At 39.8% G+C, this 26461-nt stretch overlaps 2 protein-coding genes across 6 annotated transcripts in view; one reads left to right on the plus strand and one right to left on the minus strand.

Annotated features, from left to right (window-relative positions):
- The window catches only part of SERPINB5 (serpin family B member 5), a 28762-nt gene extending 24890 nt beyond the window's left edge, over window positions 1-3872 (minus strand). Inside the window, exons 1-2 of the mRNA XM_074576092.1 lie at window positions 3757-3872; window positions 2550-2807 (exon numbers count right to left, since the gene is read on the minus strand). Of these exons, the coding sequence (XP_074432193.1) occupies window positions 2550-2600 (51 nt within the window). The 5' untranslated portion in view covers window positions 2601-2807; window positions 3757-3872. The remainder of the gene's footprint in view (window positions 1-2549; window positions 2808-3756) is intronic.
- Window positions 3873-3936: 64 nt separating this feature from the next.
- VPS4B (vacuolar protein sorting 4 homolog B) lies at window positions 3937-24580 on the plus strand. 5 transcript variants are annotated; one of them, XR_012585629.1, is made up of 12 exons: window positions 3937-4128; window positions 7291-7402; window positions 8757-8907; window positions 10193-10260; window positions 13195-13314; window positions 13553-13709; window positions 15119-15267; window positions 15442-15523; window positions 17192-17411; window positions 17602-17682; window positions 20380-20517; window positions 22323-24580. XR_012585629.1 is itself a non-coding variant. In XM_074576103.1 (11 exons), the coding sequence occupies exons 3-11, from the start codon at window positions 8795-8797 to the stop codon at window positions 22422-22424; spliced, it is 1149 nt and encodes a 382-aa protein (XP_074432204.1). In that variant the 5' UTR covers window positions 3939-4128; window positions 7291-7402; window positions 7632-8794; the 3' UTR covers window positions 22425-24580. The 5 variants fall into 5 exon arrangements, 4 of the variants coding, with proteins under 4 accessions (XP_074432204.1, XP_074432200.1, XP_074432202.1 ...); XM_074576103.1 differs by lacking the exon at window positions 17602-17682 and having other exon boundaries at window positions 3939-4128; window positions 7632-8907; XM_074576099.1 differs by lacking the exon at window positions 17602-17682 and having other exon boundaries at window positions 3940-4128.
- The last annotated feature ends 1881 nt before the right edge of the window (window positions 24581-26461 follow it).

The following is a 26461-nucleotide window of genomic DNA, read 5'->3' on the forward strand; positions in this document are numbered from 1 at the left end:
GTCAACTCACAGATTTGTGTCTTTTTAAGAGAGTGAGACACAAGCTGTGACAACCAGCTGGCTTGAACCCTTGCATAACACAGAACCCGATCTGCCAATTTTATGAGACCCATGGTTTCTCTTTGGATTACAGCATGTATTTTTGAAAAATCGGGCAGTGGTTAAAAAAGACCCTCAGGTGATGAGAGCATCTACAACATCCTTAGGAGTTTTTCCAAGGATTCTACAGGTCATCAAAAATATAAATGAAGGCAATGTGAAGCAACCCAAAGTGCACAGTCCAAACTTAAAGCTTTTTAAACTCAAAGAAACATTGGCTGGGGAACAGTTTTTAATTTTGTTAGCAATAAAATCTCTGAACTGAGTAGGGCTGTAAGCCTGTTAAACGCTGTGACTGTGAAGACATTTCAAAGAAAAATGCTGCTGCACCAAACTCAACACTGCATAGCACAAAATCCCTCCTTGAACTCACATATGGGTAGAAGAGTTGGCAGTTGCAGCTGGCAAAATTGCATATCTTAATGAATATGAGTCAACCAACACAGCCCTGAAGCCACATCTGCTCAATCGCGCATGAAGTTATCATCGAGGAGATTTTATTCCATTCAGTCTCGATGAGTTCACAAGACCTAACATATGAAACGCCACGCAGAGAAGACCTAGATGAAATGTTTGTTCTAGGCCAATATACAGAGTGTCAATATGAGTGTCCCTGTCTGGTGAGTTCATGATGACAAAATCCTCAGAAATTCTCAGGCTTATGCTGTATAGGACAAATACTATCCTTGAAGACAACACAGGCAAAGCTAAGAAAAATATTGTTTCAGATTTCGTTTTTGTTCCTGACAATTTTTGTTGGTATTCACGTAACAGTAGAAAAAAAGTCTTGAAACTCACTATGCTAAACGATGTTCAAAAAACATAGTAGTGGACTGTATTAATTCTTAAATTTCTTTTAATTTTTTTAAATCTCACAATTTAAGAAAATAAGCTACATTTTTATTTCTGTGCTGTTGTGGTTTAACCCCAGCCGGTAACTAGCATTACACAGCTGCTCACTTGCTCATGATGTATCAAGCATTCACATATTTTCAGTTTCCAAGTTTAAAAACTAAACCAGAAGTACAGTGAAAAATAACATAACTAAGAAATGCAATGAGTTTATCTCAAAAGGTATAAATTTAAATTTTATTGTCCAAATTTAAATTTTTGTGGAGGCACAACCAGACCCATTACTGTACTATGCCAGAAAATGTATTGCCACCATCCACCACAGACTTTGAATGTCTTCCCAGTGAAATGGATGAACAAGACCAAGGTCTTCCAGCAGGCTTCATGTTCTCTCAAGCCAGAATGTAAAAGTAGAAGACGGAAGAGGAAATGTTAGGTTTTGAATGCCAGTTTTGCAGAAGTAGATGATTCATCTTCCGAACTTGGTTTAAATTTGATTCTTTGACCTGTGACCCCACGGCCCTTCCCAGCCCAGCCTTGGTTCATTCCCGGGGAGATGCCTGATGCCCAGGGCTGGGGCTGCCCCCGTGCCTCCAGCTGCCCTGCTCTTGGCTGGGGCAGTGGGACAGGCCATGGCCGTGCCTTGACCCACCTTAGAAGCCACCTCATCTCATATTTGCTCAAGAACCGATCATTCCTACAGAACAAAATCTAAAACTGGTGGCTGGTGGTAGCAGCAGCAGGTTGTCCCAGTTGCAAACCACCAGGTGTGTGGGAAGGGATGGGTAGCATGTGGCCACGACATACGACCAGTGACACTCAGGTTGGGCAAGAGCTGGGCATGGAGGAAATGCCTGCCCAAAGGCCACTTCTTTCTCCCCTGCGCCTGTGCTGAGCCTGCAGGCTCTCCTCGAAAGGCTGGGTTTGTCCAGGGAAGCCTCTGCCACTCCCACCCACTGGTTTTACCTCCAGAGACACAGGGGTGGTTCAGCCTGGAGGTTCAGTCCTGGGTGCATGAGCTCACTGTGTGTACAGTGAACAGGATCAAGGTAATGTAACGAGACTTGGACAACCTGAATTTTACCTGCCAGTTTTGTTACTGACAGCCTTTGTTACCTGGGTCGGATTGATCCTTCTGCGTCATTTCATCAGGTTGAAAAATATAGAAAAATAGAGGTTGTATTTTCTTGCCTTTCTTGTCTGCCTTGCCTACCTGTGCTGTTAAGTTATGGCAGCGATTTCCCTTAGCTGCATGGCTCTTATGTCATCTAATTAATAGCAAAGTCTCACTCTGATACTAACATTAGTCATCCCTAGCCACCTCCCAGCTGCCACAGTGGAGGAGAATCACACATATGAGGCCTGGCTGTGCTGTAGACATGACTTCTTTTATTGACGTATCCATCTATTCTTGGCCCAAGGTGTTCACGCAACATGCAGTCTGGTCCCCTTCCTTCCATACCAAGAGACGACAGCAGGAAGCGTTCTCCACGACAACTTGCTCAGCCTGAAGAAACACGGGAGATCGTGTATCTGTGCCACCGAACGTCATAGCAATGTGAGTAACAATGCCCCGGGCAATTAGGAGACAGGCTTACCTGAGGCCAATAGGTACCTATATTAACATCTTCAATATGTTTTATTTTCATTACACTTCGTTGTACACAATCATTATGATATGGATTCTTAGAACACGGTAACACAGGAACCGCAGCAATGGGAAGTGTTAGATACGGTGACTGTACTTGTCCCTCAAACTGAAGTAGTACCCTTGACGTGACACCTCATTAGCTTCTCAGGAATTAATCTTGATGTCATTACTCAGCATTCAGCCAGTCTCTCCTCAGCAAAACTAGCTGCAAAGGCAAATTACAGTAGAAATACTGTATGAGTAAGACTTAAGTAAGGAGTACAAGATTTAGCCTGTCATCTGTAAAGACACATGTGCCTTTTCTGATTTTTTTTTTCAATCTTATTCACATTCGCAGAAACCAGTTGTTTTTCCTGGAGTTTCAGAAGCCAGTTCAGTGTGACTGGAGAGGCATTTACTATTTACACGCCTGTGATGTACTTATTGGTTTAAACCTAGGTCTAAAAGCCAAATATAACATTACAGGTTTGAAAATCATAGGTACAGATGACACAGACAGAAATATTAGTGACAGGAATGTATTTGAGAATACTCTGATTCACTTATCAGAAAGAGAAGGGAAAGAGAGAAGGGAAATTATCCCCAAGGAAGTAAATTAACAAGTAAATTTACAAGGAAGTAAAACGTAGATAAAAAGTAGACCAAAGGCTATCAAAAAAGTCCAGTGAACTATTTTATTGCAAAACAAACTCACGAAGCGGCACCACAATTATTAAGTCAAACTTGCATTGCGGCTACTACACTTGGACGGGGTTGGGAGAATGGGGTTTGTGAATCTAGTGAAGTTCCCCAGATGTTCCTTTCCAGCCCCAGAGGAATTACAGCAGCACGGGGAAGGACAGGACACCGACTTAGCAGACGTCCATAAACCCGCGCAGCACGCCACCTTCACAAAACTGGTTTGTCCCGTGCTCTGAGTCACATCCTCCCTCACGCCCTGCCGGCATCGCCCGTTACCCGAGTTTTATCGCTCAGCCACGGGTGAGCAACACTTGACTGCTCGCGACTGCGCCTGAGCTCGTGAGGAGCCGGTTTCTGTGAGCAAAAGCACCGGGCCCTCACACCAGGCCGCGCGGCAGACGGTGCCGCTGGGGGCGGCCCTGCAAGAAAATTTCTTAAAGTGAGTGTGAGAGAGGGAAAAAAATTACTCTTACCCCAAACGCTATCAACGACCTTTCAACATATTAGAGGCGCAGTGCAAAAATCTTGGCCAGTAAATAAGAAAAGCAACACAACCAAACGCGCATGCGCAAAGCGGCCCCCCCCCCCGCGGTGGGGCGGGGCTCAGGGGCGGGGCGCGGCGCGGCGCATGGCACTGACGTCAGATTCCCGGAAGCGGAAGCGGGTCGGTGGGTGTGCGGAAGCGCCTGGCGGAGGTCGCGGTTTCGGTTCTGTGGGTGGCGGCGGCAGCGGCAGGGGGAGCGCGGAGCTCCGCCACCGGCAGCCGCGGGCCCGCGCTCTCTTCTCCCGTCTCCTTCCCCACCCTCCAGCGCTCCGCTATGGCGGGCACCAACAGCAGCCTGGAGGTAGAGCGACGCCGGTCCTTCTCGGGGCGGGGCGGAGCCGGCAGGCGGCGGCGGTCGGGGGGCCCCGGGTAGGAGGGGACGGAGCTGGGGGTGCCCCCGCCGGCCGTGGGGTGTCGTGAGCCGGGTCTGCGGGCGGGGTCGGAGGAAGCGCAATGGCTTCCTGCTTGGCAGGGCCGGGACAGCGGCGGGAGGGCCGCGGGCTGCCCCTGTGGGCGGGCGCGGGCCGGGTGGCGAGGGGCCTCGGTTCCGGGCTCGACAGTCACGGAGGCCGCAGGTGAATCCGCCCCCTCGTCGGCCTCACCTGGCGGTGGGCGCCGGGTCCCCGGGGAGCGGACGGGGAGCCGGCTGGCCGGCGGTCGCAGGAGCGCTGAGGGACGCGGGAGCGGCCGGGCCTGATGTCCGCCGGGGAACCTGCGTTGCCTCGCGTGGTCCGGACACGTCGTTTGGGTTAGGTTTCTTCTAAGAGTAGTGGCTGTAGGAAGTCTTTGCCTGCTCTGTTTTCCTGTTTGTGTTAACCCTCAGTTGGGGCTGTGTAATCGCTTCTGCAGCTAATTGGCAAAACAGATCCAGACGTGATCTGTGTTAAAAATACTCGTTTTCTCTTCAGCTGTTTTGAACCATGATCATTTCTGTAAGCTCATCACAGCCATGTAACGTGTACACTGGCAAGGCCAGGGGAGATATCTTAGGATCTAGAATAAGGAGAACGAGAATGAAACCTGTTTAAGCTGATGTTCTTTCTGAGGGTGCTGTTCATCAAACTATCAAACTGTAGCCTCATAAATACAGTTTGTGCCTTATGGATAGTTAGAGTTGGTTGTCTATGCCCTGGTTCACACAACTTTATAAAAAATTATTTCCTGTTTGATAGCAGTCCTCTTCATCACAGGAACAGACTAGGATGCCTGTTGAAGTAATGAAGTACTAGATCAGAGAATCTAATACCAAAGTAATAGTCTTATGGGTATTTACAAAAATAGAGTATACTAAAACCAGTCCATACATGATGTAGACTTTTTTCTATTTCAGAGGAGCAGGGCTGCAAAATGTCCGGTTTTCTCACAATTCAGTTTTAGCAGGTGGTCTTTGCCATTTCTTGTTTTGATTTAGTGTCACATGTATGACTGTCTTTGTTGTACTGGATCCAGGAATCATTGGACTGTTCTATGGAATTTAAGTCGCTAAAAGCACGTAAGAATTTTAAGAAGAAACTAACTTCTTTTCTGGGTTAGTTTTTGCTCTTTTGCTGGATTCGAATGGTGCCTAGAGGAGCCTAACAGAGCTAGCACAAGGTGAGCAGCAAGGAGGGGACTGCACATTTGCATGTGGTAAACTGCTTATCAGCTCATAGCTTCTCCAAAAAGGAAAGGCTGAGTTCTGTTTCAAAGAAACAGATGCTTACAGTGTTCCAACACTTGCCACCACAGAGCTGTAGAATCTGCTTTATTGGGTCATTGTTTTTAAATAAATTACTCTTTGATTTCGGGTAGATCTGATGAGATGGTCTTTGCTTCCAAGACAGCAACACAAAGCGGTATGCTGTTTCTTCTTTCATGGCTACTGTTAACTAGCTTTGTTTTGCCTGAAACACATCAGAGCGTCTGGATAGTGGCAAGAGTATCCATACTGGAATGTCTAATGAAAACTCCTTGCTGCAGTTGAAGCTCTCCCTTGCTCCCTGACATTACAATAATCATCCTGAGTGTGCTAACAATGTGTAGGAAAAAGAATTGACTGAATGTGGAAAAGCACATGTGGGGCTATAGTTTGTGTTAGTTAACTCTGGCTAACCAACTGCTGTCTTTAAACTTACATGAACTTGTCGTTCAAACTGACAGTTTTAATTGTCCTGAAGTGGTATAGGCATTCCAAGGAGCAAAGTGTAATAAAAGGTAATAAGCACTTAAGAGCAAAGGAATAACGGTGACATCAACAAATCCACAGGCCAGTGTATGCTATATGATGGCTTAGATCAGTTGGTTTTATTTGAAACGAGATCAGCAAACAAAAATCCGTCCGTAACTTCTAGAACTTGGTGCTCGTGATTCGGATATGTTTTCGTCTGGTGTGGGTTTTTCTCCCCTCCTCCTGGAGCAGTAATTAGTGTTTCTCACTTGGATATCAAGAACTAAGGAAGCCGGACAAATAGTCTTTGAAGATGTCTCCCAGCTTAGGGTTGGAAGAGTGATAGTGTTAGTTGCAGTGCGTTGTAATCATGGACTTCCTGTATTGACTCTGCTATTGACAGGGCTTAGTGATGTCATCAGTCATAGTTCAGAGTGTCTGGGTCTCTGATGAAAAAACTTAGAATGGATTTGCAAATCTTTGTGTGATGAATGCAAGAGACTGGTAAGGAAAACTGCATAGACAAACCAGTAGTAGTTTCAGTTTAGTACATGGAAACTTATGCTTGTCACTTGCGCTTTTTTCTGTGCTAGTAAGTTTCAGCAGTTTGTTAATCACCCTTTTTAAAAGGATAGAAATACTCTGTCATTTGGGCTCCCCAGTTCAAGAGGGACAGGGAACTACTGGAGCGAGTCCAGCATAGGGCAACCAAGATGATTATGGGACTGGAGCACCTCCCTTATGAGGAAAGGCTGAAAGAGCTGGGACTCTTTAGCCTGGAGAAGAGAAGCTTGAGGGGGGACTTGATTAATGTTTACAAGTATCTAAAGGGTGGGTTTAAGGAGGACGGAGCCAGGCTCTTTTCAATGGTTCCCAGCGACAGGACAAGGGGCAATGGGCACAAGCTAGAACATAGGAAGTTCCGTTCAAATACACGGAAAAACTTCTTTACAGTGAGGGTGACAGAGCACTGGAACAGGCTGCCCAGGGAGGTTGTGGAGTCCCCTTCTCTGGAGACTTTCAAGACCCGCCTGGATGCAGCCCTGAGGGATGTGCTTTAGGCAATCCTGCTCTAGCAGGGGAGTTGGACTAGATGATCTCTAGAGGTCCCTTCCAACTCTGAAGATTCCGTGATTCCGTGATTCCATGTACAAAGCACCGCCTAAGACTTGCAATCAATTGCCTTCAACTTTTTAGGGTAAATGTCAAAGAGCAGAAAAACTGGCCATCAAAAACAGCCAGAGCAACAGCTTAAAATGTCTCTTTGATCATGCAAAATGCTGTCACACAGCACTTAATTATTTGCTTGTGTTACAGAAAGCAATAGACCTCGCTAGCAAGGCAGCGCAAGAAGATAAAGCAGGAAACTATGAGGAAGCCTTCCGCTTGTACCAACACGCTGTGCAGTATTTTCTCCATGTTGTTAAATGTAAGTGTAATGTATTGGATGATTAAGTAGAGTTTAGTAGTCAAATGGCACAGAGTAATCTCTTAACGATGACATCAGTATTTAAATTTTTACTTTCATCATTAGGTGATACTTGCTAATTGTAGTTTGACTGAGGTCATATATTTTGCAGCTTTGGCCTTTTCTGTGTTGTGTGCTTGCTCCATTCTCCTAAGAAATCAGATTACTTTTTACTTGTGTTTTGTTTTAGGTTTTTTTAAGACAGGGAGGCAGGGGTTTGCTGTCTTTCCTCTGGACTTCGGTAGCAGTGTTTCAGGCTGACCACTGCGCGTGAGGAAATGTGACAATAAGTATAGGGATCCCTGTATTTCTGTTGTGCTGAAAACCACGTGTTACACAAGAGGTCTTTGTTGTATCTGTGGAGCGTTTTTTGCTCCTTAACTCATGCTGCTTGCCATTCTACAACCTCTCTGCTGCCATTTTTCACTCCTTAATGTCTTGCTGTTCATCTTGGCCAACAAAATGTGTGAGATGGATTTGTATGTTGTAATTTTTCTTCAGTTTCCATATTCTCCTAATTATTATTTTATGCCTTTCTTTTTACACTTCTGTGTACCTTTTGGGTCATGTCCAGTGCTTGTATGCAAGGAGTGGGCTTTCTTAATGTAGATACAGCCCTAACTGAAGTGGGTTAGGGTTGCTCACCTGACATCAGCACACTTACGGATTTCCATGATTTGAAAAAAACCACTATTTTCTTAATGGTCACTTAGGATAATTTGTGTTTATCACTTCCTACCCATTTATATCTTGCGGACTTTACCAGAATATCACTTTCTGTGCTTTTAACAGTACTGATGTACTTTTGGAAACTTAATGCATAAAGCTAACATCTTAAATTTTGATTGCTGATTTGAAATACTGTACTATTGACTAAGAGAATAGTGTGGCTGTTAAACTACACATAGCTCTTTCAGATGTTTAATGTAATTTTTTTTCTTTGATGGGAACATCTTTTAAAATTAGCAGGCTATGGAAATAAATAAAGTATGTTTCTAAATAAAAATTGCTCAGCACAAGCATCTTCTTGATGAGCTATTTTAGAAAAGGATTTATTAAGACAACATATAGCATCTTGAAAGGCTGACAGAAAAACTTCCAGTGCCATTGTCCTTAATCTTTTACAGTCAAATTTTAAGCCAAAGTACTGTTCAGTTGTGTATTTGATTTCTGGTAGGTGATATGTTTGGTTATGTAGTGAGCCTTGAGACAGGTATATTGATAAGATATAAAGAAGACAGGGATTTAGTCTTGTTTTCAGATTGATGGCACGTGTTTTGCTGTTAACAAAGCATTGTTTCTCTTCAACTCTTAGATGAAGCACAGAGTGATAAAGCAAAGCAGAGCATTAGAATGAAATGTACAGAATACTTGGACAGAGCAGAAAAGCTGAAAGAATATCTGAAAAAGAGAGAGAAAACTGCACCAAAACCAGTTAAAGAGTCTGGTCCTGCTGATGGAAAAGGGTATGTTTTTTGAGAAGGTAAAGCAAAATACTTCCTGAACTCAGCTTGTTCTGAAGTTCACCTCTTCAAAGATCATTTTAACTAGTGTCTTTTAAATGCTTCAGATGACTACTAATGCTGAAATCAAGTAGGCTAATAAAAGAAAAATAACATGAATTAGCATCACAGGCATTTCTGTTCTTGCTTACTAAATGTGCAAACATTCGCATAGGAAGTCCACTGAAGAACGAAAGCTGTTTCAGATTAACACGTGCTTATCAGATTTAATGGCAATGAGCCCGATGACCCTTAAATTTTTTTCTACATGTAAATACTTACTAACTAGAAAATAAATTCAGACTGGTGATTGCTGTGGCCCGAGTTTTATCTGTCGCACACTTGATAAGAGGTTGCAAAGCTCTACATAGAGTGATGTTCCATAAGATGGACTGAATCACTCTAATGCCTTGCTGCTGCCTAGTCTCTCCACTGCTTTCCTTTTATTAGATTTGGTTTTCATTTTGCTTATTGGAGAGCTAAACAAGCAGAGCCACCTGAACAAGCGGAGCCTCTTTTTGCATTTGCTACTGTCTTTATAGGGATAGGAGAGAGGATGGATTCGAGGTGATACCTTCTGGTGGGATTGCCTATTTTAGCAGCCCTGAACAGCTAGAGTTGCTCAGTTGTCTCTTGAAACTTCACCTGATTTTCAGTCTCTTTCATTGTCTACTCATCTCATCAGTTTTATTTTTTGACCTGTGCTATGTTCTGCTGTTGTATAACAGAAGGCATTGGTAATACCACGGAGGCTACGTGTATTTTCATGACCTCCACTCCAGTTGTTCACTGTCTAGTTTCTTTTTTTCCTTTTTTAACTTCCAGTTTGCTTTTGCTCTGACAAGACAAGGGTGTAGAGTTTCATAGTACTAGATGGAATTGACCAAGTCTTGTTGCAATTCCAGATAGGGAATAAGTGCCAATGTCTACAAGTAAACCATTTTAGCACTTCTATGTTACTCGATATAAGGGCTTTTGTTTCCTAGAGGCTGGCTTATAGCATGTAGAAGTGTGTTAAGAGGGCTTAGATCCATAAGAGGAAGTTGAAATGGTCAGGAGGTGAATTAGAAAGAATGTGGTGTAGAAAAGCAGGAGTACAATGATGTAAACTTGCAGAGATCGGAAAGCATCTCAAAGTTTCTTTCATTCCTCAGACTGGTGATTTTTCTGCTTTTTGCATTCTGATTTTTATTCTAAGGCAGCAGTCTCTTTTATTGTATTTCAGCATTTTTTCTCATTTCCAAATCAGGAATAACAGTGATGGGGAAGGGGAGTCAGAGGATCCTGAAAAAAAGAAGCTACACAATCAACTTCAAGGTAATTTTGAAGCATTCTTGTCTTTAAATAAGGGTGACTTTAGTCAAGCAAATTCCTATATTTTTGCCACCTAAATGTCATGGATTAACTTACTGTCTGTAAGTGGCTCAATTACTATTCTTCACTATTCACATACAAAAGCATAGTTTTTATGGAAGTATGGGTTTGTGTGCCATGAAATTATACAGTGACTATGTTGAAATTTATCTCCTGTACCCTGTGCTTCATGTTAAAATTGTACCATTTATCAGGATGATGTTTTCCAAAGGGAGAAGTTGCAAGATCCCCGGTAGCTATCGGCTAAACTGAATCAGTATTTTTACTCTTAAGTGCGTTAAGAGTATTGCCTAGAGGCTAAGGTAACAGATGTCATGCAAACACTTAGTGGGAGCAGGATTGTTTTCACAGAAAAGCTTGTGCTCAAGTTTAGGAGTAGAGAACACGTATTCTTGCCTGTTTACAGTAACAGGCAGCATTTTCATATGTGCAGTGATGATGCTGTCCCAGTTGAGTAACATAATAGTTTAGGGTTTTGAACTCAAATGCTGAATACAGTCAGTGACGCAACGTATAGCAGCCACCAGCAGTTTTGTACACAGTAAAAAGGAGGCTTTGTTTGATACTTATTACCTTTAATGGTGAAGAATTGTTTAGAACTTCCCTGACAGAAGCTACTTATAGATGTGAAGAAACTTCAGTGTTCTCCCCCTATTTTTCAGTGTAACAAAGATCAAATGCATTTACCAGATTTCTGCCTGTGTAATTTAAGGAGCTATTGTATCATGTTTGGAAACCATGCTGGGCTTTTTCTACTTGTCTACACATTTATTTAATCCTATGCATAGTTCTGTGAAACAGTTTCCTGTATTTTAGAATGACAGAAAAATGATGGACTCTTATTCTGTCTCTCACTATAATTACTTCATTTCTTTCTACGTGAATCTGACCTTTGGTTCTTACTTCAGGAAACAGGTTCTTGCACCTACCACTTCATTGATATTTTCTATAAAATTACAATGTTCTTGCTTATACATTTGACTGCTTGAAAGTCTGAGGTGTGAGATCCTTGGTACCTTTAAACTTAACACAGGAGTCTGTTACTCAGATAATACAAGCTCTGGGCAGCCTTCAAATTACTGATTTTCATTTTGCTTCCTGCAACATCCATAGAAATTTCCTGTATTTAATTTTGCTGCCTTGTTAATCCTAGCTGACTTGGCCTTATGGAACTCTCCCAAATCTATGGGGATTTATCAAAATTTTAATTACAATAGCAACTTGGCTTATTGTGGGAGAAGTGACCAGTAACACTCAGACCGGATAGTAGTTGTGGGTCTATTGTCATTTACTCCTGTTTAGAATTTTAAAGGCCTTTTGCACTCTATTGCTTAATCTTCCGGCTATTAATTTACACCTACAAAATTAGGAAGCCTGTGATTCCAGTTCCATTTGTGTCAGGTAATCTGTTACAGTGCTCTAATTTACAGTGCAGTAATTTCAGTTACCATGGTATGTCTGCTGCAGATAACTCTGATATTTCAACTTTGAAATAATCTCCTGTACCTATCTGAACTGTTACCTGTTCTGCTAATTATTTTAGTGATGGAGCCCATAGTTCTGTTTACTTTAAGAAAAATTGAGATGTACTCAACCTAGCAAAATAATTTAATGCATTGGAAGTGTGTGGTTGGATTAATTCCAATATATAGATTGCAAGCTAAGACAGGTTGCAATCAACTTTCTCTATAACATTTTTAACATCTTCAATATGATGTTGCTTTTGGACTCTAAATTCCAAATTGTTAACAATTACGGTTGTTAACAGAAATTGTTTGTTTTCAATCTGATGGAAAAGGAAAGCAGCACAAGAAAAAGTCGCAAAGGAGGTACTTAAAAAGTAAGCAAGTGTTATTTGCTTTATTCATTAGCCAGTTAGTAGCAGTGAGTTTTCAACCCTGTAGAAGAAAAAAAGCCTTCAATTACTTCACAGAACTCTGAAGGCATAAGGTGAAAGTGTCAAGAAAACAGCTGGTGAAAGCCAATTGTGAAATTATAGAAAGCCCCTTGTAGAGAAATAGAGCAACTGAAACTTTCAGTGTGTCTGAGTTCTTAAATAAGCATTGGGTTGGTTGGCATTTGTTCATCTGAGAAAATTTCCCGTAACTTTTGGATTTGCCTTGGCTAGGATTACGAGATCTAATATTCCATCACTAGCTCAGATCCAAGTTGTCCCATCTAAAAGTAGTCTAGACAAAATAATTTTTAGCATGTCAGACTACCCAGTCTGAAGAGAAGGCTAAATTACAGCTCAGTTGGCTAAAATCAAGATGAACTTGTTGATTGAGCAAGGTGAGACTTGGTGATAAACTTCTGGAGACAGAAGATACTTCTGCAGCGAAGCAGGCTTCATATAACCTTTCTGATGGCTTCAGCCCTAGCTCTCAAAGCTCTTTACCATTAGATGGTCCAGTTGTTTGCTGCACACATGGAGGTGGCCAACAAGTTACTTCATCTGCTGGAGAATCTTGTAAATCCTGGGCTAGTGCAGCTACATTCAGATTTTTCAGGCCGTACGTACAGTGGTGGTTTAGTGAAGAGATGGTGCCTGGGTACCTATTACCACTGCTCTGTGACTACTAAACACGCATATGCTGGTCAGTTATGGACGAGCTTTGACCATTGCAGGACTTCTACTAACTCTCGAGTATACTGGTTATTGATGGTTTATTGTGGTAACCAATGTGACAGATTTCTGTAGAAATAGCATCTGTTTGACTAACAGTATTCAGTGTTTATATCTATTTTAAAATGCCTTATTTTATTCAGTTTGGACATGGGCATAGATTTATTAATTATTTTTTTTTCCCAAAACAGAAATTACTGAATCTGTGAAAAAATATGTGCATCACTAATTTATACAATCTTTTCTTATAGGAGCAATTGTTATGGAGCGACCAAACGTAAAATGGAGTGATGTCGCTGGCCTTGAAGGTGCCAAAGAAGCACTTAAAGAAGCTGTGATCTTGCCCATTAAATTTCCACACCTGTTTACAGGTCAGTATTACAGTGTTTATTTGTTATTGTCAGTCAGGACTGGCACTGAGGCCTGAGAAGAGTGGAATGCTGATGTGTCAGACTCAAGCTGAGCTGTTAGCAGAGAGATTGTGATCCACGGGACAGAAGTTTCATGGGCAGATGTGGAAAACCTCTGAATAAATTTGAGAGGCTTCATCAGAAAAATAAGTTCAGTCTTTCTAGAGTATATTGAAGACTGCTGGTTTCTCTTTTGCAGGAAAAAGAACACCCTGGAGAGGGATTCTTCTGTTTGGACCACCAGGAACAGGAAAGTCTTACTTAGCAAAAGCTGTGGCGACAGAAGCAAACAACTCTACCTTCTTCTCAGTATCTTCCTCTGACCTTGTCTCAAAATGGTTAGGAGAAAGTGAAAAGTAAGTTGGAGTTGCCGTGGTCCAGGAAAACATTGGCAAGAAGAAATTAATACAGAGCTAGATAAGTTGCTGTAAAGAAATTGAATTTGAGGGAAGGGTCATGTCTTTTTAAAAACAAACTTCAGGTGTTTCTATGCTTCATGCTGCAGTTCCGTGTAAAGATACCATCACATCCTGTGGTTTGTGCTGCTGTAGCCGGACCTCTCTTCTGTGATCAAGGTAGTTTTTAAAACTAGCTCAGAAAGGTTTTGGGAGCACCAGGGAGCTTATTCCCCTTCTGAACTCAGCTGTGATTGCACACTACATTAGTCCGAAGTGTTAGGATACTCTGCCTCTTGGCATCTCTCCGCTCATTTGTCCCAGCAGCTGTGCTGTTAACTTACGGCATTTCTGTGTCCATATGGAGGTGTTTTTTTCTTTATACTGTTTTTGTTTTCAAACAAAATCTGGAACACAAATGAAACTTGCAAAAATAGGTTGAAGGAGAGGAACAACCATGAAAGAAAATTTCATGGATGTCCATACTAATCCCTAATTTGTTACTATATGGTATGTGAAGACGACCAGGAAGCCTGAACTGACAGATGAGCTGCAGGAAGTGCAGGAATTTGTCCATCTAGGCTTCCAGTGAGGATTTCCTGAATTAGGAGAAAGCTCTGGGTTTGTACAGAAAGGACTTTCACATGATGATGAGAATACTTGTCAAAAGCACGCTTTAATAGTTTGAAGTGTGGGACAACTGAGCGACACTATTTACAGTTGATAGGATGAGGAAGAAAGGCCATTAGATAAAGTTTGAGAACTGGGCTTTTTTTCCCCAAAAGCTGGAAACCTTAAGCTGCTTTTCATCTGTTGCAAAAGGAATACAGAACTGGAGTCCAGCTTGGCATTTTTTCTGTTTGACCTCTTTTGAGACTGTTGCCTGAGATTTAGTGCTGGTAATGTGAAGAATTTCCCAGCACGTTCCTATTTATTTTCCTTTTTAATTTAGTAAAATATGTTAATAAAATAGGGCTAGGTGTCGTTGGTTGGTTGGGTTTTTTTGCAAACCAACATTTCTTGTTGTATAAAAGCCGTTTAGTAAAGTAAACATACATGTCATTTCTTACAACATCTCTAGAGTTAATCTGATTAGGTTAAAAATATTAAATAAGAGAAAGCCATGTTCTTTTGAATCTGTCTAGAGTGGTGGCTTTTTCTTGCAAAACCATGCCTGGAGTACTCTAAAATGTTTTACGTCCCTTTATGGTGTGCTGTCTCACTCAGTATAATGCAGAGTCTTGAAGCTGGAATAGATTTATGTTAATACTTTTTTTTTAGCTTTCTCTAAAGGAAGTTTATATAATTTTAAATTATGTGTTTTTACTGGTGTAATCATTAAGATAACTGAGGCTGTTTCTTTTTTTAAGATTAGTGAAAAGCTTGTTCCAGCTTGCCAGAGAAAACAAACCTTCTATTATCTTCATTGATGAGATAGATTCCCTCTGCGGGTCAAGAAGCGAAAATGAAAGTGAGTCTGCTAGACGGATAAAAACAGAATTTCTCGTCCAGATGCAAGGTAAGTTTACTTGATTTTCAGAATAAGTCAAAGGAATTAAGATAGGTATTTTAAGCATAGCTTGCATGAGAACACTAAAAAGATCTACAGTTCCACCCTGTTAAATTTTGACAACGCTTTAAAACAGTCTCTGTTTATCATCTAAATGGTGAAATGATTTCTGCCTTGATATAGGGGTTGGTGTTGACAATGAAGGCATCTTGGTCTTAGGAGCAACAAACATACCCTGGGTTTTGGATTCTGCTATCAGGAGAAGGTATGATGGCATTTTTTTTTTTTTTATAGTATGAAATTTGCAACTGTTGTGAGGGTTCAGTCTGAGACTACTTGAGGTGGTAATTCAGCTCACCTTTGCAGACATGGCTAATGTTCTACAACTCAATTCCATGAGATGGACTGAGCCAAACTAATAGCCCCTTGTCCCTTTAAAGAAGTAGGTTGTTCCCTCTTATATTGTAGTGTATTTGATCTCTTTGTTAGCTGATTGAGCTTGAGCATGGAGAAGACTATTCTGTTTCCTTGTTGGTTGGTTTTCTGCTGGGCTTGGGGGACAAGTTACAAAATATGCACCTCAGAAGGGCAAGAGCAGATAGAGCTTTCCTTTTCAGCTGTTAACAAACTGTTGAATAGCTTGAGTTATTTCATGGAAACGTAGCCTTATGTTACACAGAAACACCGTGTTTTTCTACTGGTCAGCCGTAATTTGTGATCTTTCAGTGCATGCTTTGACTGCTGTTTTGTAGCTAAAGGGCTTCCATACCTGTATCTGATTAGCTGGATCTTTTTTGTGACTGTCACTAACTTTTGTTTATATACTTCATTCAAGCTGGCCGTACCTTGATTGGGGGTTGGACTAGGTGACCTCTAGAGGTCACTTCCAACCTGTATGACTATAGTTTCGTGTGAGACAAGAAAGACGGAGAAATGTTTGGGGTTTTTTAACCAAGGTCTGTAGTGACAGGACAAGGGGCAAAAGAGGGTAGATTTAAATTGGACGTAAGGAAGAAATTTTCTATAATGAGGGTGGTGAGACACTGGAAGAGGTTGCCCAGAGAAGTTGTGGATACCCCATCCCTGGAAGTGTTCAAGGCCAGGCTGGATGGAGCTTTGAGCAGCCTGGTCTAGTGGGAGGTGTCCCTGCCCATGGCAGGGGGGTTGGACTAGATGATCTTTAAAGGTCCCTCCCAGCCCCAAACCATTCTCTCATTCTCTGCAGTGTGAGAGGAGCTGTCTAACTCTTTTCCAAAAGACTTAAAGGAACTTGTACAACAATGGCAGTAATCAAATTCATTTTTCATGGATTTGGCACACTTCGTCATGTATATCAAAATAATTGTGTTCTACAGAATTTGGAGTCACTCTTATTTTGTTGGTGGAAAGTAATCCCCACTGTGAGAACAGATGCTGCTTCAAAGGAAGAACTGCAGTTATCAGCATTTTCTACTGACAACTGTATTGAGAATATGACTTCACATTTGCTTCTAACTATGCAATTTTCTTTAATTTAGTTGGAAGCCGTAGAAAGTGGTTGTGTCAGCTTGTTATCAAACAGTTCTTTCTTTGGGTGTGGAAATTGTTGAAATATACTTCAGCACTTCAAGAGTTTTTCCCCTCAATTTTTTCTTTGAAAACACGAACTCTGCTGGAGAGAATCTGGAAAAACTTCAGTCTGGAGGAAAGATCTTTGTCATGAAAAAAGTAGTTATTATATTCTGGATGTTATGCTAGCTATAGTATTATTTATGAGAACAGGTTGTTGAATATTTGCCTTAGATTTTTTTTTCAAAGGTTTATAATACTGAAACTGCTTCTTTCTAATATTGTTAGGAACAAACTATATATTTATTTGCATAAGCTTCTTTCTACTGTGCACCTGCATGAGCTAGCATCTGTGGAACATTTTGTTTTTTCTTTTTTAAACCAGATTTGAGAAGCGTATTTATATTCCTTTACCTGAAGACCATGCCAGGGCTACAATGTTCAGACTTCACCTTGACTCAATTCCAAATCTCCTAAAGGAATCAGATTATCGAGAGCTTGGAAAGAAAACGGATGGCTATTCTGGTGCAGATATAAGCATCATTGTACGTGATGCACTGATGCAGCCTGTTAGAAAAGTGCAATCAGCTACTCACTTTAAAAAAGTAAGTAGGAATCAAAAAATTTTAAAGTTATTTAATCTCTGAGAACTATCTTAATTTGAAAATTCCTTGCAAGTAAACTGAATTTGGTTTTGGGTAATACTGGATGCTTATGAATGTCCTTTTTATCAACCAGGGGAGAACCTGAGTATTCCTCCTCTTTTTTTTTTTCTTTTTTTTCCTCTTCCCGCAGTCTTACCATCAGTCTGGTGGAGCTGGTTTCTGGGTATTCATGCTGTATAATCCAAACTCTGATGACTCTTCATGTCTCTAGGTAGTGTTAAAAGCTTTCAGTTTGAAGTTTGACTTAAATGGGAATGTTACAGAGGTGCTCTTTTTCTGTATCAAGTTATGTGGTTCTTCACGTTTTTTCTAGCATGTTTAAATAAATGTGTCCCCCTCATCCACATGGGAACAGATGGATTATAATTGTGCACATTCTGCTTATTTGGCATATTTTTTGAACTGAAAAATTAAGGTTCTTGTTCTGGTAAAAACACTGAATCAATGTTACTTGCGAAAGTAGTAAAGATGCAAGACAACTGAGCAAGCTCTGTGCTTCATTGTTTGGGCAGCATGTAGCATCCTGTGGATGTTGCTGTAATGTGAAAACTAGTTTTACACTTATTTAGGTGCACTCGAAAGAGACTATTTAAATTATATTGTTTGGCTTATCTTGCGGTTACCTCTACATACCATGTACTGATTTAAGAAAAACTTCTTCTGAATGTTTGGATCTCAGAAACTTTATCTGACAAAGAACCAACTAGACTTCTTTAGCACCAATCTAAATCCATTAAATCTGGATTTAATCATTTAAATCATTAAATTTTTTCCCCCAGAGAATTTGCATATATGAGTCTTGTTCAATCAAATTAATTGTTCTCTGTAAGTTATTAAGCTCTTCAATGGAGAAAAAAAAAAAGTATGATAATGTTATCAATAGTTATAAACAGAGTTCCAAATACATACAACATGTGTATTGGTTAAATAAAATTACATTTTTCATGTTATTTTTTTAGAGTAGACCCAGACTAAAAGTATTTTTTGCTTACATTTTTACTGCAAACTTTGAATTTGTGGATCTTGAGTGAAGGTGGGTCAAGATATTCTGCAGAGTTTTTGCTGCTGTAAAGGGAAGCTTTCATTTGTTGCTCCTTAAAAGAGGTGGTGTGGGATTAGATAAGGTAGGAAAAATGTTAGATCCTAAACTGCCAAGAGATACGTACCATGTAACTTGTGCTGGCCGCAGTTTCTTTGTCATCTCAGTTAGAATTACAATTTTTTTACTAGTAACTCAGCCTGACATAGAAGGATTAAGGGCCCGAAACTGAACAGCCACAGTTTATTTTGAATCGAAGACAGGCTCTTCTTTTCCATGTAGTTTATTCCAAGGAACACATTCAGCTTAAGATTCAAAGAGAGAGGAACACTTAAATCCAACGTGGTCCAGAATATGAGAGGATTATGTAAGTTTCCAGAGTCTGCACTGAGGAAACCTTGGTCATGGCGGGGGGGAAAACCAAACAACATTTTAAAGGGTTTTTGAGGAGCTTTTCCCAGTTTAAAAACAAAACAAGGATTTTGAAGCACTGATATGATAAATTTCTTCTGAGGGCAACTCATTAGTAACACTGATGTAAACTGTCTTTAAAAATAAGCAGCTGTTTTGATATATCAAGGATTTTCTAGATGCTTCCTTCCCTTAAGCAGTGATGCCTGAAGTATTTATCCATTGTTGACTTTAAGTGACAATGACATTTCTGGCTAAAGGGCTGTACCTTTTAGCCTTTTGTTCAAATTTGGAAGAATCTGAGGCATGTCTCAGACTACCGTGGAGCAGTGAAATATCCTTGGTTGTCAGAGTTTGCGTAGCAACCCATAAGGAATTCTTACCTCCTTTTCCCCTAAAAAAAGGAAGGAAAAAAACCCACAACGACAGTATTTGAGGGCTCTGACATAAACCAATTTGATTCCACTTATGTTGTTAGTACTTTAACTGAATGCAATTTCCTATTTTTATAAACAAAGTTTTAGTTTTGTTAATTGCTTGCATCACAACAGATGACTTGCCCCAGTTAAACAGGGCTTTCCTCAATTATTACTAGTTCATTGCAAACCATTCCTTGCTCTGTGTGATAATACAGGTTTGTCAGAGTGCATTTTGAATATTACAATCTGTGCTCTCCAGCATCGTGCTTTAAATGCAATTTGAAATAGCAAATCCAGTTCTCTGCTGTTAAAAACAGCCAGTGTGTTGTCTTTCAGTCTTTGCATATGTTTTGAGTTCCTGTGGATGTGTGACGCTTCACGTAGCAATGAAGGAAAATAAAACTGTGGGTCCCAGATAACGTGTTGCAGAAAGGGAACAGATACCTGGTGCAGCTTTGTTTTGGGTCTGTCCATGTGGCTGGGGAAAAAAAAAAAGGACAGTTTCTGTTCTGCCACTAGATGGCCCCGTTCTCTATCGAGTGCTGCTGAGGTGGTGTCTGAAAAGGAGCTCAGAACTTTGTAGTTCAGTATGTCAAAGGTTGAAAAGCCATCTCTGGCTTCCTGACTTGAGGGGCACTCAAGGATAATTACTGAGAACTTTTTAGTAAGCTGTTAACCAGTGATGAATGAACTCACAAACTGATGAGGGACTAGGAAGGGTCGTCTTTTCCAACTAGATTTCCTGGCATGTTAGTTTTCCACAGAAATCCTCAGCCTTAGGAGGAAGCACCTCCTAAGTGCTTCATAGTCACATTGACAGGTCAAGTCACATTGACTTGATGTGAATTTAAGTATCCGGCTACAGGTGCATGTTTTCAAAGTGAGGGATGCCAGTACATTTATACAACTTCTCTTTCACAGGACATGTTTTCCCAATGCATAAAATCAAGGAATGTTTTTGCTCTAAAGATGCTGTGCAGGTTCTGGGTTTTGTCTTTAAAATTATAACTCCTATAAACTGCATATTTCTTATTTTTAGGTAAAAGGACCATCAGTGTCTAATCCAAATACGATGGTAGATTTGTTCACCCCTTGCTCTCCAGGTGATCCTGAAGCCATAGAAATGACATGGATGGAGGTTCCAGGTGATAAATTACTGGAGCCTAAAGTTTCCATGGTAGGTATCCTTTTGTAGAGTTTCTTTCTTGCTTTGCAGAACTCTGAAAAGCCTACGGTAAAGACTCTTTTTCAAATGGTTGTGCAAGGCGATGGCATAAGTTGTTTTCAGAAGTGCTGGACATACCAGATAGCATTTAAATTCCCAACATACAGCACTACAGTACGACATGCTTGTGAAAAAGCCAGCTCTATCCCTGATAAGCATGCAGCTGCTGTCTTTCATCCATAGACAGCACCTGGCTCTGCCACTGTTCTTTCACTCGTCTTTTATTCATTTAAAACCCTTGGGATCCCTCCCTATGATATGCTTCCTTCCCATCACTATTGATTAATATTGATACTAGGAAATGGAAAATTATATTCAGTGTCAATTGGGAATTGATGTGCTGTAGGTAAATATTTCCCATGAGAGAAAAACAAGCATAAACACTAGAATGTAAAAAGATTGTGGGTGTAATGGTAGTTTTGGTTAAATTTCATCATGGGTGATACAGCTCTTTCATCAGTCTTTTTTTGTGCATGTTAAAAAAACTTGCTTTAGTCCAGGGAATAAAATATGTCATTTTAAGACAAATTTAAATTTTAGTTCACTGCTTAAAAAAAATAATTGCTGGACACTTATTCTGTATTTTTCCGCAAGAGCAACAAAAGAAGATTCTGAATTTAAGTACAACATTTGAGGGAAAGACTTGACAGCAGCACAGATTTGTTATCATTTCTTGTGTGCAAACAGTCCTGTAATGAATGAAAGAAATCGGTGTATTTCATGGGGATCACAAGCCTCTGAAACAGTAGGCACTGCTTTATAAATATAACCATCATTGTATTTCAGAAAAGAATTTTCTGTGCATGTATTTTGCATACTGAGGAAGCACAAAAGGATGTATGCAGGTGCAGGCCTGTCCTAAAACTTCTGGATTCTTTCAGTCTTTCATGGAATTAAACATAACAATTCCGTGTGTACTCCTAATGGTTCCTGGGCTCTGATGCACTATAGTTGCATAGGCAGTTGTTTCAGTGTCCAAAATCAGTTCTTGTCCTTAAAAAGATCAGGCTGTAATTCTTTCTAAGCGGGGTATCTCTAGTCTGATGAGACAAATCCCAAGTCTAGAAAGTCATGATATTAACCTTTGCTTTTACCCATAATTTTCTAGTAATATGAGGTGTTAGGCATCTGCTTTTTTAAGTTGCTTTTGGCTAGGACTTGATTCGTTTTCTAGACCCTTTTTTATTCATAGGGTGTTTTAACTGCTACTTTCAACTTCACAGACCAGTGATTTTTCTGAACTCCATTTTCTAGTATCTAAATATTTAACTAGGAAATTGACTGAATCGAAGAGACAGAAATTACTGGTCATGAACAGTAAAACTTTGGTAGAGATGAATCAGAAACTACTGTTCTGTACTGTTGGACTATGAAGAGTACATGGGAACATCAGATTATTTTCCACTTTAAACTGCTGTAGTTAAAGATGGGTTGAAAATAGTAACTGACAAAAAAAAAAAAGTTCAGTTATTTTCAGTGAAAAGAGATGAATAAAACTTGAATGGATGAGTGGCTTAAACCTAAACCTGAGGTTGTGGTTTCATTATTAGAAAACTGAGGTGTCTGTGTTCACAAGGTTAAAATGCTGCCTCTGTGCATACGTAGTTTAGTCTTACTTCAAGTTTTATGTAAATAGGAGCTCCTATGGTCATCTTGTTTTAATGAGCTTTTTAATGAATATTTGTCTTGGCAACAGGATTGTTAGCAGCGGTACTATACTTGTTTCTGAAAATGCTTGTTTTTGTATTTTCTGACAGGACGATATGCTCAGGTCGCTAGCTAGCACAAAACCAACAGTTAATGAACAGGACCTGGAGAAATTAAAGAAGTTTACAGAAGACTTTGGTCAGGAAGGCTAAACCAAAGATACATGTGGAGCATTAGAACTTTTTTTGCTTTCTTAAGTGTTCTTGTGTCTTTACTGATGGCACTTCAAATAAATGCCAATAAAATCACTCATTTCTTTGCAGAAGGAATAGAAGATACCTTCACAAAGACCCTTAAGGTTTTGTATTGTATTGTTTTCCTCAGATATCTATTAAATATCTTCTATTGAAAAATAATATGAAAATACAATTTTAGGGTGAGACGGCCAAGTGATGCGGTAACGTCTATTAAATACTAGAAAACCTTAAATTATTAGTTCAATTTTAGGTATTACATTAGACCTGGGTACAAGTGAGTTTTAAACTCCCAGTAGGCTCAAAAACCCCTTTTTGAGGGGTGGAAGAGAACATATTTTTCGGGTGTTTTCAGTATCAGTCAGTCAGCCTACATATTAATTGCTCTGGTTTTATTTAGAAAAATGCAACAAAACTTGCTAATCAAGCATACTGCAAGTGTGTGTTCGCTATTAAAGTAAGAAATAAAACACTGTGAGGAGAAGACTACATGGGCCAGTACTTTGTTTAAATACTGATGGAACTGGTATTTGGCTTTTTGTGCTTTGCTGTGTTAAAATTTTGCCTTAAACAGCAAGCTTTTCTTTCTAACTCTTTACTAGCTGATACACACTGCCACTATGCAATTTAGCAAAAGTTTGTTGAATGCAAGTATCTTGGAAGGCACTTTGCTGGCTGTTCTTGGTTTGTTTTGGTGTTTTGTTTTTGTTGGTTTATTTTTTAAATCTGGATTTACTTTCTGCAGGAGGTCGACTAAAATTAGAAAAAAGCATTAGTAATACCCTGTAAGATTCCACATCTCAGGCTGGCAACGTATAGGTAGTCTTTGGAGAATGTGTGGGAGGTATTTTGGGAAATAGCATACTTTCACACGTGTAACAGATGACTTAGCCACAAATTTTCCAGTGATAAATTAACTCAGAACCCTACTGATAACTATTGCATATAGGTCACATCAATTTAGTGCTTAAACTTTGAGAGAAGGCTGGCACTTTAGTACAGAAGTAGCACTTCCATTGGCCTTTTTCTGAAGAGCTACAAACTGAGATGTGCCTGAATGTAACTTAGAACACTACAGTGTCAGCATTGAGTTTGTGCCTTGTAAGTTTGCACTGGCTGTAGATACGAAACATCATTAGGATACCTAGAATACTCTGTGTTCCATTAGCATTGTACAACTCTATCCTGCATATGCTTTGTTTAACCTGCATTAAAAGAAATTTGCACATTTTGTGTGTGTATGTTATATGTACATATACACATGTATGATCATCTTCTGATGGGGTTTTGTTTTCCTTTATGTACATATTTTGTGTACTTTATAAATCGTAGGACGGGTGAAATTTGCTGTACTTAAATGAAGTAAAATGTTATAGTACAACATCAGCTATGTTCTTTTGAGTATTTCTTCAATGTTATATTCAAGTATTTACTGCTTGATTTTTATTTTTTTTTTTTTAGACTTTGGTTTCTGTGTTTAACAGTTAAACAAAATACGTAGTTAAAATATCTTTGATCTGCAAGGTGCTGAGCTTTTGTTTACTAACATGATGAAACAGTCTTTCCAAAATCATTCAGTTACACATAGTTTTTACTTTTGTCTTTTGTTGGAACGTGTAAATGTGAATCAGTGGACTACAAATCTTTTTGTGGACCTTTGTGGGGCCAGGCAGGAATTCCAGCGTAGGTGCAGGCAGCTATGGTTAGTAAACTTAATCCTCATTGCAACAGGATTGTTTTTTTTGTAGTTGCCTCTTGTGAACACTTCAGAAGTGAGCCACGTACTGGCAGGGCTCTCACTCAGAGGTTTGAAGCTACTATCCGAAGTACTTGTCTCTCTTTTAAAATGAGAGTCCTCACTGCAATCTTAAAATTCTCAGGAACTTTTTTTTTCTCTTTGTGGTAGGATGATTTGTCCATAAGCTTAACTGTGTAATCTCTTATCTTTAATGTAGAAGAAAAGTATACTGTATGTTTTTAAATTTACATCTTGCTGCTTGCTCAGTTGTGGGATCACATTTGTTACAGAAGCATTAATGTTTGATGTTTAAAGTTGTTTTTAGAAATATATTTCAAATAAACATGGCTGCTTAGAATTGCAGCTACAAGGACAACTTTTTGGTTTGCTGTCTTTGTAAAATGGGAATAGATTAATCTATATCACAGAGCTTCCTAGCTAAGTTATCCCAAAATGGATGATAGCCAAAGGGGGATGGAGCTGGGGAAGCCACAAAAACACTTTTTAATTTGCAGTGTTAATCTGAAAAAAAAGCTAAAGAATTTATGAAAGGTTATATTTGCTTTATATAATCAAAACTTCTGTAAATACTGGATAAATTAGTTGTACATTTTTTATAAGGTCTGATGTATGACTCATCTTTGGCTAGCTAGTTTACAGTTGTTTTTTTTTCCTAACTGCTGGTGTTACTGCTTACTCTGACTGCAATATGAAAAAATGTCATTTTCCTTCCTGTGGGTAAAATAGCTTTTCAATTAAATCAGTTGTATATGTGCTTGTTGTGTTCTTCACAGATGGTTTCTTCACGTTGACATTAAACTTTGGATTTCCTGTCACTTGTGGTATACATCTCAATGCATATACTCATAGGGTTAGAAAAGCTCAGTAAATTACCTTGTTATATTTTTTTTTTCCCCATGTTGCCTGACTGACCTCAAATTCCAGAGTCTTGTTTCTTCCCCAGTTTACCTGTTGGCTTTGTTATGTCATTCTCAGCACAAGAAAAACGTACAAATCTCCTTTAAGGTTTTTGTTTGATTGGTTTTGTTTTTCAAATTATCTGCTGGTCTTCCAACATGCTTTTGTTTTAATTAGTGGAGCAGAACACATGTAGCTGAGGCAGATACTCTGGAATCGGCTTTTGTTCATGCTCCTGTCTGTCAGGGGTGTCTGATCATAGTTTGCTCGTTTTGTCAGCTGAAGCAAAGAATGTTCTCTGGTCAGGCATTTTGATCTACTTTTTGTGTTTATTTAGCCTTCTTCCTAATAAGAATATATTTGGATTTTTTTTCATGTTATTTCTGAGGATTATCTTGACAGGAAGCTTTCTAATAGTTCTGAATTTGTTGAAATATGCAGGTACATCTTCATTTTGCTGTTTACTCTTTCCTTCCTCCAGAATGACAAGCTTGTTTCATGATTGGCTTCCATACGTGTTTTTGGTCTTAACCAGATTCATCCTAGTAATCATGGTTGATTTAAAGCCATTCCCATAACTTACGTAAACCATTGCAAGAACCTGGAGGACTGTTTGTTTCCTACTGTGCTGCTTTTCCAACAGATACTTAATTCTTATCAAAGCATTGTTCCTTTTATTCTCGAGCAGGAGGGAGCTTTTGTTGTAGCTGTTGTGGCGTAGCTCCAGTGCTTCCCCCTTCAATTTTTTCCTTAGTTTTTTATTAACAATATTTTAATTAGTGATTTTATTCCACAAATCCTCTGTCGTCATAATTAGCTGGGTAAAAACTCTTAATTGTTCATCACCCTGTGTTTTGGCATTTGTGTACTGACAGCCCAGGTATCAGATAAGCTTGTCCTGTTATTTGTCTTTTGGTCCCTCTGACCTAATTACAATTCTTCCTCTCCCTCCCTACCCCTACATACACACACGCGCACACACGCCCTTCTGATGGCAGCTTTTTGGACTAGGTCACTGTTTTGTGCCATTTTTTGTTTACTCGCTTTCACATCCTTTCTCTTACCTGAGAGGCTCCAACTTGATGAATGAAGGCTCCAAGGATACTTCTTCCCTTCATCACCTCAACTCAGTGTTTGGGGATGCCAGAGTCCATCTGTCTGTACCATCTGTGCGTGGTACCTGCCACGTGTACAATCTGCTAGTCTTTTGCTGAAATACTTGACATTTTTGGGCTTGCTTATTTGGACTTCTCAACCATTAGTCACGAAAACAAAATACGGTGTCCTGTCTGCATCATAGCAGGAGATAAGTTCTCTTCTACAAAGACTTTGGTCACGT

The sequence above is a fragment of the Larus michahellis genome, chromosome 2 (genome assembly GCF_964199755.1).
Source record: "Larus michahellis chromosome 2, bLarMic1.1, whole genome shotgun sequence".
In the NCBI taxonomy this organism is placed as follows: Eukaryota; Metazoa; Chordata; class Aves; order Charadriiformes; family Laridae; genus Larus; species Larus michahellis.